Here is a 16271-nt window from a genome sequence, read left to right as displayed (position 1 = left end):
GGTCGGGGGGCCGGGCGCCCTGGGCGGGGGCTGTGGGGGCTGCGGACGGTGAGCGGTCGGGGGGCCGGGCGCCCTGGGCGGGGCTGTGGATGATGAATAGTCGGGCACCCTGGCCGGGGCTGCAGATGACCAAGTGGTGGGGAGGCTGGGCACCCTGAGTAGAGACTGGGTAGTGAATTATCAGGCATCCTGGGTGTGGACTGCAGGCAGCGGTCTACAGGCCGGGCACCCTGGCTGGGGTCTGCAGATGGTGAGCGGTCAGGAGGCCAAGAACCTGGGTGGGGGCCGTGGATGGGGAGCAGTCAGGACGTTGGGCACCCCGGGTGAGGCCCGAAGACAGTGAGCTGTTGGGAAGCCAGGCCCCATGAGTGGGGGCTGTGGACAGGAAGCGGTCAGGAGGTCAGGGACCAGGGACCCACCAAGTCACCCGGGGGCTCGGTGTCATTAGGACCCGTGGACGAGTACATGCTACCCTTCGAGGAAGAGATTGGCCAGCACCCCTCACTGGAGGAGCTGCAGGAGGTGGTCGTGCACAAGAAGATGCGGCCCACCATCAAGGATCACTGGCTGAAGCATCCGGTGAGGACCCTGGGCTGGACTAGAAAAGGGCATGGGGCAGACAGGAGGGCCGGGCAGCAGGACCACCCCGTCCCCTCCACCGTGGACAGTCCTGGGGAGGCTCCGTGCCCTGCTGGGAGTGGTTTGAATTTGGTTCCAGGAGTGATAGTGACTGTCCTCTCTGTCAGAGCCCAGGCTCTGCCCTTGTGCGGCTCACCTGTGTGGCTCCTCACCTGTCACCCCTGCAGTAAGCACTTCTGAGTCTGAGACATCTGGGTTTCATTCTAGATCTGCCTTTTAGTAGCTCAGTACCCAAAGTCGAGCAGCTTCGGACAAGTTGCGTTATCTCTTTGCATGTAACGAATGCTGTAATAAGTCCGAGGGGGATCTTTGTAAACTCTCGGCAGGATATTGATCCTGTAAATGCCCACATGTGGTAACTGGTTAAGTGTCCCTGGCTCTCCATCTGGGTAAGCCCTGTGGCCTGGACTCCTCCAATCAAAGGTGGCTGTACCGAAGACCCCGGGGAATCCTGTCCTGCCCTACAAGAGTATTTGCCTTCTGTTCTCCAGAAGACTTTTCCCTGCCCTCCCTAGGGCTAATTCAGAGCAAGAAAGACTCAGACCAGTATGGGTGGGTTCCACAGCCAGCCTACTCGCTAAGACCAGGGCTGTAAGTGGGTAAACCGAGACCCTCACTGGAGCCGCGGCACCACTGCCTGTCCCAGTCTCCTAGTTGGGGTTCCTAGGCAGGTGGTCCCACTCCCTGCAGAGGAACCCAAAGCCCTGCGAAGTCCAGGTGTAGCCTGGCACCACGCCTTGCACACGGGCTCTGTGCCACCTGGATGTCTATCCCAGCACCATCAGGGTGGTTCTGGTGCCCTGCACTTGGCTCTAGCCCCAAGAGTCGTGGCTCAGTGACACTGTCACAAAGGCTGTGGACAGTCAAGTAGTATGTGTTTCTCCTGGTCCTCCTGTGCCTGGCACCCAGGTTCTGGGGCCCATTTCACGGCCCAGGAGGGGTTATGTTTTCCCTTCTATCAGGAGCTCAGGTGAGTCAGTGGTTGGGGCTGCGGAGTGACGTGAGTGGACCCAGGATGGTGACTACAGATCTGAATCCCTCCTGTTCTCTCAGCCCTTCTTAATTCCCTGGGATCCATTGAGCCGGGGGTGGGGGAGGTGGGGGGGCGTCGTCAAACTCACCCTCTCCCTCAGTCTGTCCTCACTGAAGAACCGGAACCTTTCCCGCCTGCCCACCTGCAGGGCCTGGCCCAGCTCTGTGTGACCATTGAGGAGTGCTGGGACCACGATGCGGAGGCACGCCTGTCCGCCGGCTGCGTGGAGGAGCGGGTGTCCCTGATCCGGAGGTCGGTCAACGGCACTACCTCGGACTGTCTCGTCTCCCTGGTGACGTCGGTCACCAACGTGGACCTGCCCCCGAAAGAGTCGAGCATCTAAGCCCCGAGACGCGTGTGTCTCTCCAGACTCAGTGGATCTGAAGAGGAAAAGAGGAAAAAACAAAAATTGTGTTTTGTTTTCGAAATCCACATACAACCAACAAACACGTAAAATGCAGCTGCTATTTTACCTTGACTTTTTATTATTATTATAATTATTATAATATTATTATTAATATTATTTTTTGGATTGCATCAGTTTTTACCAGCACATTGCTCTACTGTATCAGAAGCAGCGGACACGTCGGTGGGCGTTGCGATGCTGAGCTGTGATGAGTGGAACCAGCACCTCCTGCCACCTCCTGTCCCCGTGGGGTTTCTTCCCTCCCGCACACGCCCTCTCTGTTGTCTCAGAATCTGTGACACAAACCCGTCTTCTGTCTTGGGAAACTTAATGCTGCAAACTCTACCTGGAGGAACCTTCGAGAACTGTTACCTGAGAACACACCTTCCTTGGAACGGCCCTGTCCCGTCACACACCTCACTCTGGTCCCCACCTCTCATTTTGGTTTTCTCCCTTTTTTGACTGCGAGCTTAAGAAACAGCAGATATGTCTTTCACGGATGTAACGGGTGTTGTCCTGACCAAGGGAGAAACTGGGCTGACAAGGATACTGATGGTGATTTGGCCTGGAGCGAGGGTGGGGGGCGGTTTGGGACAGAGCCACCTGGATGCAGGCGTGCGCGTTGTTGGATGCAGGCGTGCGCGTTGTTGGAGCAGCATCCTTTGCTATGGAGGCTACTTCTCAGGTAACCCGGGGTCGCGGGCAGGGGCCTTGTGACGGCCAACCGTTAACCACCAGAGCGGGGTTTGGAGAATTCTAGAAGCTGGCGCATCTCAGACCCACCTGCTGGTCCTGGCTAGCTTTTCCCACTAACTTGTGCTCAGGCACAGACGAGAATATCTTTTCTGCCCTGACTTGAAGGTTAGGTGAGGGCAGAGATCACCACAACGTAACGAGTACGTTCTTCTTAAGACATGATGCTGTAAATATCTATGGAGGCAAAGTTGCAAGCCTTCGCTTCCTCCTGGAGCAGTTCAGGGAAATGCCCACAGGGTAGCACCCTGGCGCTGGGGCAGGTGGGCTTCCCAGGTCGGGCCGGTCGTGGGCTGCGGCTGGCTGCACCCCTCCTGTGACACCACCCCTTTACGTGGCTCATGGGCACAGCTTTCTCCAGACCCCTCAAAGTGGTGCATATTCTAAAAACCGTTTTTCTATTACGCCATAACCTTGCTCTAGTCAGTGAATGTCCCTAATGCTGCTGTTTCAACGTTTTATTTTTTTCCCTTAATTTATGAAACATGCAAATTTTTTTTGTAATAAAAGACAGAACACACGCATCCACATCCACACACACGCTCTGCAAATGTGGCTTCCGAGGTTTAAAGTTTGAAAAGTCAAAGAATTAAAACTTCACGACCACAGACCACCTCAAACCAGAAATACCTCAGAATTTTCTACTTGTGTAAGTTTTATTATATATTTTGTTAGTTGTGTTGTCTTGTAGTAAGTATATTTTAATGTAAGTTGGCTTTTATGAAGAGAGTTTAAAAGAAATAGAAAAAAAGAGGGAAAAAAAACCACAAAAAAACAACCCAACCTTTGAAGAGTCTGTAGTGGAGTGTCCCGTTTCTGTTTGATAACGCTTCTTGTAAATACTCATCATCCACTGTAGGCTGGCCGCCTGGGCCGAGTCAGGGCATTTGTTACTCCTGTTTGTGAAGGCCTTTCCTTCTGGTATCTTTAGACCATTTTATTTTAAATCCATACATCTTTTTTAGCTTGAGGGTCAGTGGGTTGGTGGGTGAGGGGAGAGGTCAGCTTCAGTGAGAGGCGAGCTGGGCAAGGGACACCACCTCCTCTTAGGTCACTTGGAGGGTCAGGTGTTCCCACAGCCTAACTGGTCACTGTGCACAATAACAAGTAACCTTGCTTTCCCTTGATTTCAGCTGTGGCCCTTAAACCCACATGAGGTAATTCTACCTGAGATTGGGCCTTCTAGAGCACATGGGACAGAGTTTGCTGCAGAGTCTTCGTGAATCCACACTGTGACTTGGGGGCAGGCGGTCAGCAGGTTCGCGTGCCTGCCATAGCGTGATCACACCTTTCCCAGACTTGGGAGTTTGTCCCGTCCTCCATCTGAGAGGCCGGCTGCTCCCCACACAGCACCCCACACGTGGCTGTGGGCACAGGTCCTGTGGACGAGTGTATGTCTCCTCTCAGGGCTCTGTCTCTCTGGGTAAAATGTGATGTGGGCTGGGTACAGGGTCAGGCTTTCTGTTTTGGTAAACTGTGTTGTCTCTCTCTTATTTTAAGCTATTTAATCTTGTGCTGTGGTGTGGTTTGGGTTTTTTTTCCCCCCCTTCCTCCCTCAGAATAATTTTAACAGCAAAACAGGCCTTACAGCAGTTGCTTCTGTTTCCACTGATTTCTTTAAGAAGCTTTAAGATATTTATTGAAAAGTGCCATATCTAATTTCTTTAGCTTTCTCCTCCTCAGGCAGTACCGGACCCCTCTGCTTTTCAGCCTGGGCGGGATCAGGACCCACTGACAGGTGTCCTTAACCCACTGCAGGAGTGGGCAGGCCGCTGCTCCTGCCCGGTGCTGGACACGCCACGCTCCTGTTCAGTGACACACGTCCTGTGGGTGACGGTTCTCGGCTCTCCTGACTCCATGGTAACAGGCCGTGGCAGGGTTAAGCTGTGTCCCTGGGCTGGGACCTGGTCTCAGTGCAGGCGAGGCAGGCCTTCCTCTTGGGCCTCAGGTCTCATTTCTCTGTAGGCTCACTCTTGGCCGGCCCTGTGCTCAGCTGGCACAGCATCCCTTTGGGGCCTTGGCACCAGAGTGACGCATCACAGGATGGTAGCTGTTTGGGGTGGTGGGGAGGAGGGGGCGAGCTCAGGGGGTCCCGTGCAGCTGTCAGGCAGTCCATCTGCTAATGGCTAACAGCGGGTGAGCTCGGGCACAGCTCTGGGGTGCAGGGAGCTTCCCTCTCGGATAACGTGTATTTGCCGCCATACGCTCTGGCTTGACCTGCTAAAGCGCTGACCTGATGCATTGATTTTGAGGGGCTCTGCGCTCTTCGCTACAGAAATCTGCACTGTCCATCTCCAGGGAGTTCAGGTAACTGCGGTCTTTCGGGATTTCTTGTCCCCAGCTTTGTAGAAGACTTCCAGGAGTGGGACCTGGCACCACTTCTCTGCCAGTGGGAAAGGTGGTCCCTCTGAAGAGAGAAGGGGCTCATTTGGGGCAGACAAGTGGGCCAAGGGTCCTTGCTTCTTCCTACCTGCTTGACCATCATCTGTGCAGCTCCTGGCTGTCGGGGTGCCCTTGGGGGAGCCTGGGGCTGGAGAGCCTCCATTTCTTTGTTCTGTTTGCAAACATCCGTTACCACTTCAGGAGACCATCTCTAGTGGGAGAAATCTAGACGTGAACAGGAATAGGCCGATTCAAGAGGGGACAAAGGTCAACATGCATGGTGTCCTAAGGCTCTGATGACAGGAGGCCGAGGAAGACCAGGCACATAGGCATCGACAGCATCCTGGCCTGGGTCTTCTGCTGACCATTGGTCCCTGGCAGGAGACCTTTGAATGGTCTCCAGAGGAGACAAGAGCTGCAGATGGGTTGTTTGGAGAAAGGAGGTTGTGGCTTTGAGGGAGAAAGACACATCATCGCTCTTTTTAGTCCGGAACAGCCTTCGGGTCCCATTTACTCGGGTTGGGCGTGTCATGCCTGTCTGGGGAGGGTATCCCTGTGTGTACCGGTACTGGTCTCATTAGAGGACAGTGTTTCTCATCTCCAGGCCATTAAGATCATTCTTCCATTGCCCCAGCAATCTTGTAGTGCTGGGTGCTTTAAAAGTAAAGGGATGCATGCAGCCCTGTTATTTGGTCTTGCTTCCTGCCGCCCTGCCTCTCCGCACGGTATGGTCAGGCCGTACAAGGTGGTAGGCCCTGTTCTGCATTGAATGTCCACCTCGTGCCGCACGTGGCTCAGAACCTTCACCATGTGGCCCCTCTGCTCTGGCATCTGAGGCCAGGTAAGCGGCAGCCCCGTCCAGAGGAGGGGGGCCGCATGGCCATTTTACAAACAGGATTTTTTTTTCCTCTTGACTCATTTGTGTTGTGACGTCCCCAGTACTAACGGGTCATCCAAGCATTTGATGTGTTAAAATTAGATGGTAAGCTTAGGTATGTGGGTTTTTAGAGTTGGTACTAGAAGTTGAAAAGCCAGACATTCCCGAGAGCCTGACTTCACTAGAAAAGCATCTTACTGGAAAGCAGATTTCCATGAGCTGACTAAGATTGGTCTCGAGTGCTGGTGGTTTCAGCCTGTGGGGCACATTTTTCCCTTGATGATTCGCTCTGGAGAGATGACCAGGTTCACGTTGCAAGGATCCTAGACCTTACCTTTCCAGGAAACGCCAGGAATGCGCTCCCTTCCCCACACCCCTCTGGGTGAGCACCCAAGAGAGGTGGCGAAAGTGGCTTTTCTCCTTTGGTCAGTGACTATCTGCAAAAACTCTGAACCAATCAAATAACAGCTGATGTGTTGAAACTAGTAATTGAAGCTCTGCTCCGCGATACTGCATTAGTTGAAGAAGTAGGTCCAGTAAATGAGTTCATGAACTCCATACGCTTCTTGGTCTAGGCTTGAAAATGTTTCGCAAATTCAGGGTTGTAAACATAGTTCTTCAAGTAAGGTTATTGGTAGTTGATTTGTAACCAGCAATCCACCTATGAATGTATCCCAAACCTTTAGGAGGCTTGGAAAAGTTGTTTTTTTCTTGTTTTATTTTATTTTTGAGATGATGATTTATTTCTTTAGGTAAAAGAAAACAGGTTTCAAAAACACATCTTTGGAAATTCATTCATTTGACTCAGCCACGTTTTCTAACAGATCTGAATATTCAAGAGGCCCACAGACCTCTCAACAAAATAAAGTCCAGGTTGCCCAGTGGGATATTTTGAATATTATACCCATTTTGGGTTTTAAGTCAGCTGGTTTGGTTTGGAAAGGTTTTCACTGGAAAGAATCACTGTTTGAATGTTTACTAAGCTTTTTTTGTTTTCGGGACAATGACACGGAGAGGTGAGGAGCCTTTGGTCTGCTGTATCCTTGCAGTACTCAAAACAGCATTTCATTCTTTGCATCTGGGGCAGCTCCTACAGATAACAGAAGTGGTCTTTGTCTCTTGTGATTGGAAACACAAATTGTCTACAGGCTGGTGTGCAGCCCCTGGTTCTGTGAGGCCTGCCTTTGTTGTAAAGGAGTTCCCCGGGACTGTCTGGGGTGTAGGCAGTTCAGAGCCCCACCAGGAGCCAGCCACAAGACACTGAAGCTGCACACAAAGTGCACGTGTGTGTGTGTGCATACACCCTCACGCACATGCACGCACGTGTGTGCATTGGCTCCTACAGACATGGGCCATTTTTGGATGTCTGTGGAAAACTCTTACATTCATTTGCAAAGTTCATACGTTTGAATTTATGATCGTGAGGAACAACCCACTAGCTAACGCTCTCCAGGCATGTAAGGATGGGTGGGGTTTTGGGGGTGTTTTTTTTTGTTATATTTTGTTTTTCTTTTTTTCCAAATGAGTGTGTTCCTCTTTTGAATCCTGGAATTTCTTAGAATGGTTGGGCCTGGGCTCCTTTCCCCAACCCCAATCACACTTGCATCTGAATGTTGTTAGGTAGCATTGTAAATAAAAGAATAGGTTATATAATAGAGATACAACACTTGAAGTTTTACTTTAAAGAAAGCTCTACGTATATATTTAGTTATATCACCCGACAGATTTCTTCTACACAGTGTGGAGATTGTTTTATACCACAGATTATTTTTATAAAGTCTAGTGAGTTTGGATAAGTGATTTTTATAATCATAGCTGATGAGCTTTACCTTTCAAGAGAAATATACACTGGAACAGAACGGGGGGGTGGAGCTTCTGCTTAGGGCCCTCTGAGGTTTCTTTGACGCAGTGGCTGGGGTGGACCTGTCCCTGGTGATCCCAGCCCTGAGGGGGAAGGGCCTGGGAGAGGGAGCGGAGCCCGTGTGGTCTTTCCATTTGCACTTCCTCCCAAGTGAACAGAGGGTCAGTTCTGAGGCAAAAATACAGTGTGGAAGCCCCTGGGTCATAGTGGCGGGTGGGGTGGGTATAGACATGGGGAGGAGAAATCAGGATGGGGGTACAAACTGGGGCTGGGATAGGAATAGACTAAGATGTAGGCTACACGAGTTTGAAATGGGGATTTGGTAATTGAGTAATGTAATCTTGCCAAACGGAATGATTTAGGACCAGATAATCCAGGGACAGAATTCTCCATGGAATAATTGCAAGCTGGGGAGGGTGGGCTTCAGACTGAGGTGAACGAGGTGTTCGCTCTACTGCTTTCCTTACAAAGTCGAGCATCACTGCCGGAGGCTGGGAGGTGGTCTTCACTTCAGCCTTTTTCATTTGAGGGTAGAAAGTGGCTGGTTACGTGGGTGGGGTTTTGTGGTGGGCTCTAGATGGTTGAAGAGTGAAGCTCGTCCCTTGTTTCTGCTTGCTTGCTTGACGGCCCAGCTGAGGGCCAGAGCCACGCTGGGTGGAGTGTTTTTACCAAGAAAATAGTTCATGTATTGTTTTAAACCAGCTGTGCTTTTAAATTATTATTCATTCTGGTTGAGGTGAAATTAACCCTTTTACCCCGTTTATACCTGAAATCAGTTTAGCCTCAGTAAATCCAGCAGCACTCTGGGAACTAGCCCCCCTTCCTTCCCTAGTCCCCCCCAAAACAACATGTCTCTACTCTGCAGCCACGTGTCTTGGAATGTAATTCTGTTGTGCCTTTGTTTTTGTCCCTAAAAGCAACTGCTGTAAGCTTTTTTCTACTTGTCTTTTCTAGCTCCAGACACCACCCCCCCTCCACCCCCCATTTTCCTTTACTCCCAGCTCGAATGTCTGGATGCAGTTTTATGATCCAGATATTTTGCGAAACCAGTTACCTCAGACCTCAAGTTGAACAACGTCGCCATCTGGGTCCCCTCTATGCCACGGGCTTGTAACACACACATGCACACATACACACGCACACGCACACGCACGCGCAGGAATCCTGCCAAGAGTGGGCACTTGTGAAGTGAAACTTTCCAAAGACTGGAGAAGGGGGCTCTGGGCGAGCTCGTCCCCACGTGGTGGTGGGCAGGGCCTCGTGACCCCCCAGTTGGTGCTTCCTCTGCTCCTTTTTGAATTCTGCCACGTTCAGTATTCTTGTCATTTGACTGGTCTCATTCGAAAATTCGTTCCAAAGACAAGCTCTCTGTAACACATTTTGAGTCCCTACAGCTCAAATGTAGAACATTCCTCCGAGTGGTAGAATGACAGCACCCACCAGCTACCACAGTGCATCTTGGGGAGATGTCTGTAGCAGATTTTGCTGTGAAATTCGGCCTTGCGGGATATGGCTGTCATTTTGATGTATTTTAAGATATAAATATATATGTGTGTGTGTATATATATATATCTTTTTTAAAGAGGGTTTTTTTTTTAAACCAGGTGAGAAAGTTTAATGAACCAGCGGTCACCACATCTGAATTTTTTTTTTTTTTTTACTCTGGGGCCTCGATGGCAGACCAAGGCCACCCTGCTCCCACTGGCCATGGCCACAGGGTCAGTGTGTGTGTGTGGGTTCCGACTTGGCCTCTGGGGTCCCTGCCCTGCTGAGGGGACTGTTGATGGTGGTCCTTACAAGTGCTTTATAGCCCACGAGGGGTTTCTCAGATCACTGCCACATGTTATGTGTATGTTCAGCCAAATAATTTCTCCATAAGGGAAAACATGCTCATCTCAATTTTACCACCACTGACAGAGATGAGGAAGGAAGGGGAGCCAGCTTCTGGCTTTGACTTTGAAAGCAGTGTCCAGGTCACCACCAGAGGCCATCTGGGGCCACCCTCTTTACTGGTATGCTTCAGAGGACTTAGATAGTGCACACCTCTGACCAGGGGAAGAATCTTTAAAATTCCCGTGGCTTCGCCCCCCCTTCTTTTAATTCCCCCCCCCGACCCCTGGCCCCAGCCCCTAAAATTCTGTAGAAGTGCAAAGAAAACTGAGTGGTACTTAAGAATTGAGGATGAAGATTACCGCAGATAACAAACACACTTCTCAATTTCACTTCAGTGTCACAAATCCACATCATGCCATTTTTCGACTGTACAGAAAAAGAATCTGCTTACGAATTTGACGTGGTCTTAACGGCAGCATCAAAGGCCAACTTTTCACCCGTTAACATATTCCCACATTTGTCCTTGAATCTGAACACCTGTATTCAGTACTGTAAATTGAATTTATATTGAGTTTGATGTCAATTCTCATGAAGCGAGCTGTCTGCATGGAACAGACATACAGTTAAAGAACACAGCAGAGAAACATCTGTAGGTGCAGTTTCAAACCAGCAGAAAATATCACCTCTCATTTGCCATCTTCTGTATGAGTTTTACCAGCTACTTCTGAATTTGTACATTATTTGTGAGGAAGGAAAAACCCTAAGACCTGTCTAACTTCGTGGAGAATGTGTGTTGGGGGGTTTAGGATGGGTAGCTAAGTCTTAATTGCGCTGTGTTATCTAACTTGTATATAAAAATTGTAATTAAAGTTTGGATTCACCTGTTTTCTCATGGTTTAAAAAGATAATTGCAGACTCTGGAAATGTGACTAGTGTGTGCTTGAAGGCTATAGAATCAAAGAAGCTCTTTGAAGTTCTAAAATGAAAGACTTCTAGTTCTTGGCTCAAATTCAATAAGTACTGTTTGTATACGAGACTATGTAAGATGTAAATGTCTTAGCTCACTTCACCCTTGTAGCTATAAAATTAAAAAAAAATTTGTAGAAGAGAAATAGCTCATACTACTGAATTAACAAAAGTTATACTAAAGTATCCTGTTTGTTTTTAAAAAGGATATATATACACACACAGAGTTAAGCTTGTTGCTGTTACCCTGTCTGAATTTGAAAAGTGTGTATTTTATATGTATAAAATTTTTATATATAAAATATACACACATATCCATCTGAAATGGCCTAAAGCAGACATCTGTGTAACTACAGTTGCAAAATGAAAATATTTGGAAAGAACATTGTATCATAGTCCATACATTTGCAGTGGATCTTTGTTCCTTTTTTTTACTGTGGTAATTTTAGAAATGAGTGTCAAGTTTGAAATTAGATGTGCTACGTTGGGGTTTTGCTGCTTGAATTCTGCACTGGGTCCTCAAATAAACCGATGTGAATGTAGTTTTCCCTTCCCCCTGCCCCCCTGTGTGAAGAAGCAGCCACACCCCAGCAGACTAGGAGGGGGAAAAAAATTAAAAATCTAGAACTATTTCAAGTTTTATCTTTTTGTATCTGAAAAATAAAAGAATAATTAAAAAACTCTGTTGTCTAATCTCTTAATCACTTAGCAAGGAATTGAAGTTTCCTTTCGTTTAACAGTACTCAGTTATGTCCTCACTTGCAGGGCTGAATGGATGACTTCTTCAGTTCTTGAGTAGGCCCATGTAGTTAGTGGTCACCTGGTCCACCCTAGGCCTCTGGGGCTAGAGCCAAGCAGGGTCTCCATTTCTGCCTTTGGCCGGGGGTTTGGTGGGGACAGTGGGCTCATCTTTAGACACCAGTTTTCCAGGAAACTGGACAGGGGTGCATGTTCTGAATCCGCAGGGTACCTCTATAGAACCTCCCCTTCCCACCGGAGCAAAGCAGCCTGGGAGCTAAGTTGTGTTCAGGAGATCTACAGAATACACTCTCTGAGGTTCCCGCACTTGCTGTACAGTTATGGGGGCCCTCAACTCAGACCTGACATAGCAAAGCTGTTCTCATGTCTTGGAGTTACTGATTTCTCTCACACGATGAAAACTTGGATCCCCATTAATGAAACTGATGGTTCGTGCTGTTGGGAACAGTTGATCCTAATATAGTGCAAGTCCACGGGACATAACCTGCCCTGCAGTGTTTTCTGGTCTGTAACCTCAGTATCAGTTTATCAGAGCTGCTTCCTGTGGAACCTTTGGGTGACTTCAATGCCAGCCTTGCCCTTAGAAGTGGAAGGCTTTACCACTGCACCACCAGGAAGCACAAAGATCACCTCACTGCTTCCTACAGCAAAGTCCCTTCTCAGAGGAGGAGAGGGAAGCAGAGGCTGACCTTTTTTGAATACACTTGGCCTAGAAATGCTGAAAAGTAATTTCTTGGAAGTCATCTAGTCAAACATTAGCAATCATTTTTCATTTGTATATTTTTGGTGGAAATTTTCATTTGTGGGTTACATTTTTGTGGAAAAATACAATACTAAAATAACAGCAAAACAATACTTCTATTCAAAAATGTCTACAGAGTTCAGTGACATTCTCACATTCCCTCGGGCCAACATTCTCGTTAGCTGCATTCTAGTTATTACATCAGCTTCTGACTGGCCTTGACCTTCTCATCTATGCTTACAGCAGCTTTTGTTCACTTGAACTCATGTAGATAATTTTAAAAAAGAGCACAGGACTCAAGGATGTCGTTCTTACATGTTTGTAGGTTTTGTTTTTTTTTTGTTAACAAATAATCCTTTATTGAAATATTTTCATCTGTAGTTCCTTAGCTAGCTGGGCATTCCACAGCACCACTGTTGATGTCTTCTATGATGTCATGAGGGTGACGGCCATCAACATTGCAGCCCACAGATTGGGCAGTTCCCAGGATCTCTTTAATAGTTCCAGAGAGTTCTCTGGCTAAAGACCGGTGTCGCATCTGCCGGGCAATGCCAACAATCTCATCAAAAGTGGTATTTCCACTGTGCTTAATATTTTTCTGCTGCTTTCTGTCTCTGGGTGGTTCCTTTAGGGCTTTGATGATCAGGGCAGAGGCAGAAGGCACCACTTCAATCTGGGCCTGTCTGTTCTGAATGGTCAGTTTCACTGTAATCCTTAGTCCCTTCCAGTCACCGGTGGCCTTGGCAATGTCATCACCAACCTTTCTTGGAGACAGACCCAGGGGGCCGATCTTGGGGGCCAGAAAGGAAGTGGCACCGACTTCCCCACCGGTACACCTCAGGTACACGACTTTAATCTCGTTGGGGTCGAACTTGGGCGGCATGGCGGAGGCGGCTGGTGTCGGATGAACCCAGATGCGGGACGACCAAAGAAAGTTGCACCGAGGCCTCCTCCGAGCCGAAAGCCATGTTTGTAGTTTTAAGGTGAGTTCAGAGAATGACCTCATGAAAATGAACATCATCAAGAGATTCGATACAAGCCGGTACCTGGTACCTGAGTTAGTAGAGGAGCACTTCGGCCATTCTCTTTACCTTCCTACTCCTTCCAAGTAGGTGGTCTGCTAAGAGGGGTTAATCCTTGAAAATGCTATCAGGCCACACCCATGTTTATTGCATTATTCACAACAGCAAAATGATGGAGGCAACCCAAGTGCCCATCAACAAATGGATAGAAAAACTATGGTACATTAACTCACTGGAATATTATACATCGAAAAACAATAAACTCATAAAATATTATGTAATGTGTGGGATGTATTCTGTCTCCATACCTTTTCAATCAGTATGTAGAACAGATCATCCAAGACACTGGGCTGCACGAGGAGGAATGTGGCATCAGGATTGGTGGAAGAGTCATTAACAACCTGTGTTATGCAGATGACAAAACCCTGCTTGCTGAAACTGAGGAGGACCTGACGCGCTTGCTGCAGAAGGTCAAGTATTGCAGCCTCCTATATGGATTGAAGCTCAACATCAAGAAAACAAAGATTCTCACCACTGGGCCAATTGGCAACATCAGTATGGATGGTGAAGAGATTGAGATAGTTAACAGTTTTAGTTTACTTGGCTCCATAGTCAACAACACTCTTGGTAACAGCAGCCAGGAAATCAAGAGATGAATTGCATTGGGAAAATCAGCTGTGAGGGACCTCTCAAGAGTACTGAAGAGTAACAACGTCAGGCTGGAGACTAAGATGCGCCTGATGCAGGCTATAGTCTTTGCAATTACGTGCTATGCATCAGAGAGTTGGACAGTGAATAGGGATGATAGAGAATTGATATCTTTGAGCTGTTGTGCTGGAGAAGAGTATTGAATATACCATGGACTGCTAGGAGAACAAACAGGTTTGTCCTGGAGAAGGTGAAGCCTAACGCTCCTTGGAGTCAAGGATTCTGAAGCTTCGTCTGATATACTTTGGGCATGTTGCCAAGGAGGGACATCATGTTTGGCCGAGGAGAGGAAGGCCCTTAATGAGATGGATCAATTCTGTGACTGCAGTGGTGGGAAAGAGTGCGTTTGAGATGGCTAGGTTAGCACAGGATAGAAAGGCATTTAGGGCTCTTGAAGTGTCGCTGTGAGTTGCAAGGGACTCCATGGCACATAACAGCAAAAATGTGTGGGAGCCTGAAGGGCATTATGCTGCATGAAAAATCTGTCTCAAAAGGACAAACATTGCATAACACTGCTGCTATAATACAGGACAGATATGGGGGGGGGGGTGTTGGCCAGAGAATGGGAAAATTGAATAATAAACACTGCATTAGGATGGATAAAGAGAAGAACTCATCAAAAGGATTATATGATTAGGCATTGTATGTATGACCATCTAGAACAAAAGCAGCATTTTAGGTGGGCTGAAGGAGAGGAGAAAATGCGCAACAATTAAAAATATTTTTAAAATGATGACCTCATTCTTAAAAAGGTGGAGGGTGAGCTGAAGATGATTGACACAGTAATCAAATGAGACAGACTTTTCTTTTTTTTTTGTTTTCGTTCTTTCTTAGACTTTTCCTTTACCATAATATAAATCCCTTTATTTGCCTCTTTTATGATGTGATTTTTAAATATCACAAGTACATATAATGAAAAATTCACTAAATAATACGGTAAATTTGGCCTTCAATAACACAGCATATTTAATTTTTTTTTGAGACCAACTCTTTATACCGTTTCACGCACACTTTTATTGATTTTAAACCATGTTTAAGGATCCTTGTTCTGTTTCATCAGTTGGTCTGTTTCATGCACAATTCTACTTTGCTCCCAGAATGGTGGTGGTTCTGTGCTATGACAGTTCAGTGGCTTTTCAGATGCTGTAAAGCACGTGGGAGGAGACTGCCCATCAGGCTCCCGCAGAGCAGCTGATGGATTCGAACCTCGTGGCTTCAGGTTGGCAGCGCAACTCCTTACTACTTAAACCCCGAGAACTCCACCCTGTAGGGCAGGTGAGTCTGAACAGAGTGGAAAAGCAGTAAGTTTGGCTGGAATTGCGCCTGGACGTTCCCCCACCTGGCAGCAGGGGGCGGTGCGGCAGGACCGAGCAGGGAGGGAATGCGCATGCGCTCAGAACCTGGCGTGGGAGCTGCGCATGCGTCCCTTGTTCCCGCGGTTGGGATTGGCTCCGGGGCGTGGGGCGCGCTGTGTGCGCATGCGCGGAGGTTTCCGCGGGCCGGGAGCGATGGCGGCCAAGTCCTCGGCCTCCCGTCTCCGGGGCTCACGGCGGTTTCTGAGCGGCTTCGTGGCCGGCGCGGTGGTGGGCGCCGCGGGGGCTGGCCTGGCGGCTCTGCAGTTCCTTCGGGGCCGGGGATCGGAGACAGCGGTGGCGGTGCGGGAGCCGGATGGTAAGGCTGCGGGCTCGCCCTCGGGCGTCGCGGGCTGTGCCCACCTGTCAGCTGTCATGTTTCCTCCCGACCTCGCCCCGCTTGCCTCCTCCACGCGCTTCCTTCCCAGATCGCTCCTCTCCAGACAGTTCATCAGGAGGTGTTTGTGATGAGTGGGCCGCCCCCAGATCGTCTGTGTGATGTCCCTGTCCTTCTCCATCATACACTCGGCTCGGGGCCCGGGACTCGGTTGACATTAAGGACCTAGAGATGAATCTGAATCCGCTCACACGTGCTGTTAGCAGTATAGGAGCGATGGCTGGCACCGTGGGCCTCTGTGCCATTCCATCTCTTTTATATTATTATTGTTAATTATAATGAAAGACTTTGGATTTCCATTCAGTCATTGTTGCACTTTTCTCCCTGCCCAACCTCTGCCCCCCAGTTTGCTCTTTTCTTTGAAAAGTAAAAAAAAAAAAAAGTCATTGTTATACAATCCCTCCCCCCGAAGTCCACTCCACTATGCAGCCTTCGTTTAGAAAATTAAAAAAATAAACTCTTTCATTGTTATACAGTCTCTCCCCCCTGGTCTGCTCTATTATGCAACCTTCCTCATGACAATAATGTTGTTGTTGTTGTT

At 48.5% G+C, this 16271-nt stretch overlaps 2 protein-coding genes across 2 annotated transcripts in view; both read left to right on the top strand.

Annotated features, from left to right (window-relative positions):
• Nucleotides 1–2015, top strand: part of ACVR2B (activin A receptor, type IIB) — a 9025-nt gene extending 7010 nt beyond the window's left edge. The window contains exons 9-11 of the mRNA XM_006890650.1: nt 248–323; nt 449–579; nt 1821–2015. Coding sequence (XP_006890712.1) covers nt 248–323; nt 449–579; nt 1821–2015 — 402 coding nt within the window. The remainder of the gene's footprint in view (nt 1–247; nt 324–448; nt 580–1820) is intronic.
• A 13474-nt stretch (nt 2016–15489) lies between these two features.
• The window catches only part of EXOG (endo/exonuclease (5'-3'), endonuclease G-like), a 25854-nt gene continuing 25072 nt past the window's right edge, over nt 15490–16271 (top strand). The window contains exon 1 of the mRNA XM_006890649.1: nt 15490–15652. Within this exon, the coding sequence (XP_006890711.1) occupies nt 15490–15652 (163 nt within the window). The remainder of the gene's footprint in view (nt 15653–16271) is intronic.

This window comes from Elephantulus edwardii, unplaced genomic scaffold (assembly GCF_000299155.1).
Source record: "Elephantulus edwardii isolate Elephantulus edwardi_28Jun2011 unplaced genomic scaffold, EleEdw1.0 scaffold00091, whole genome shotgun sequence".
NCBI lineage: Eukaryota > Metazoa > Chordata > Mammalia > Macroscelidea > Macroscelididae > Elephantulus > Elephantulus edwardii.
This window is presented reverse-complemented; position numbering and strand designations above follow the sequence as displayed.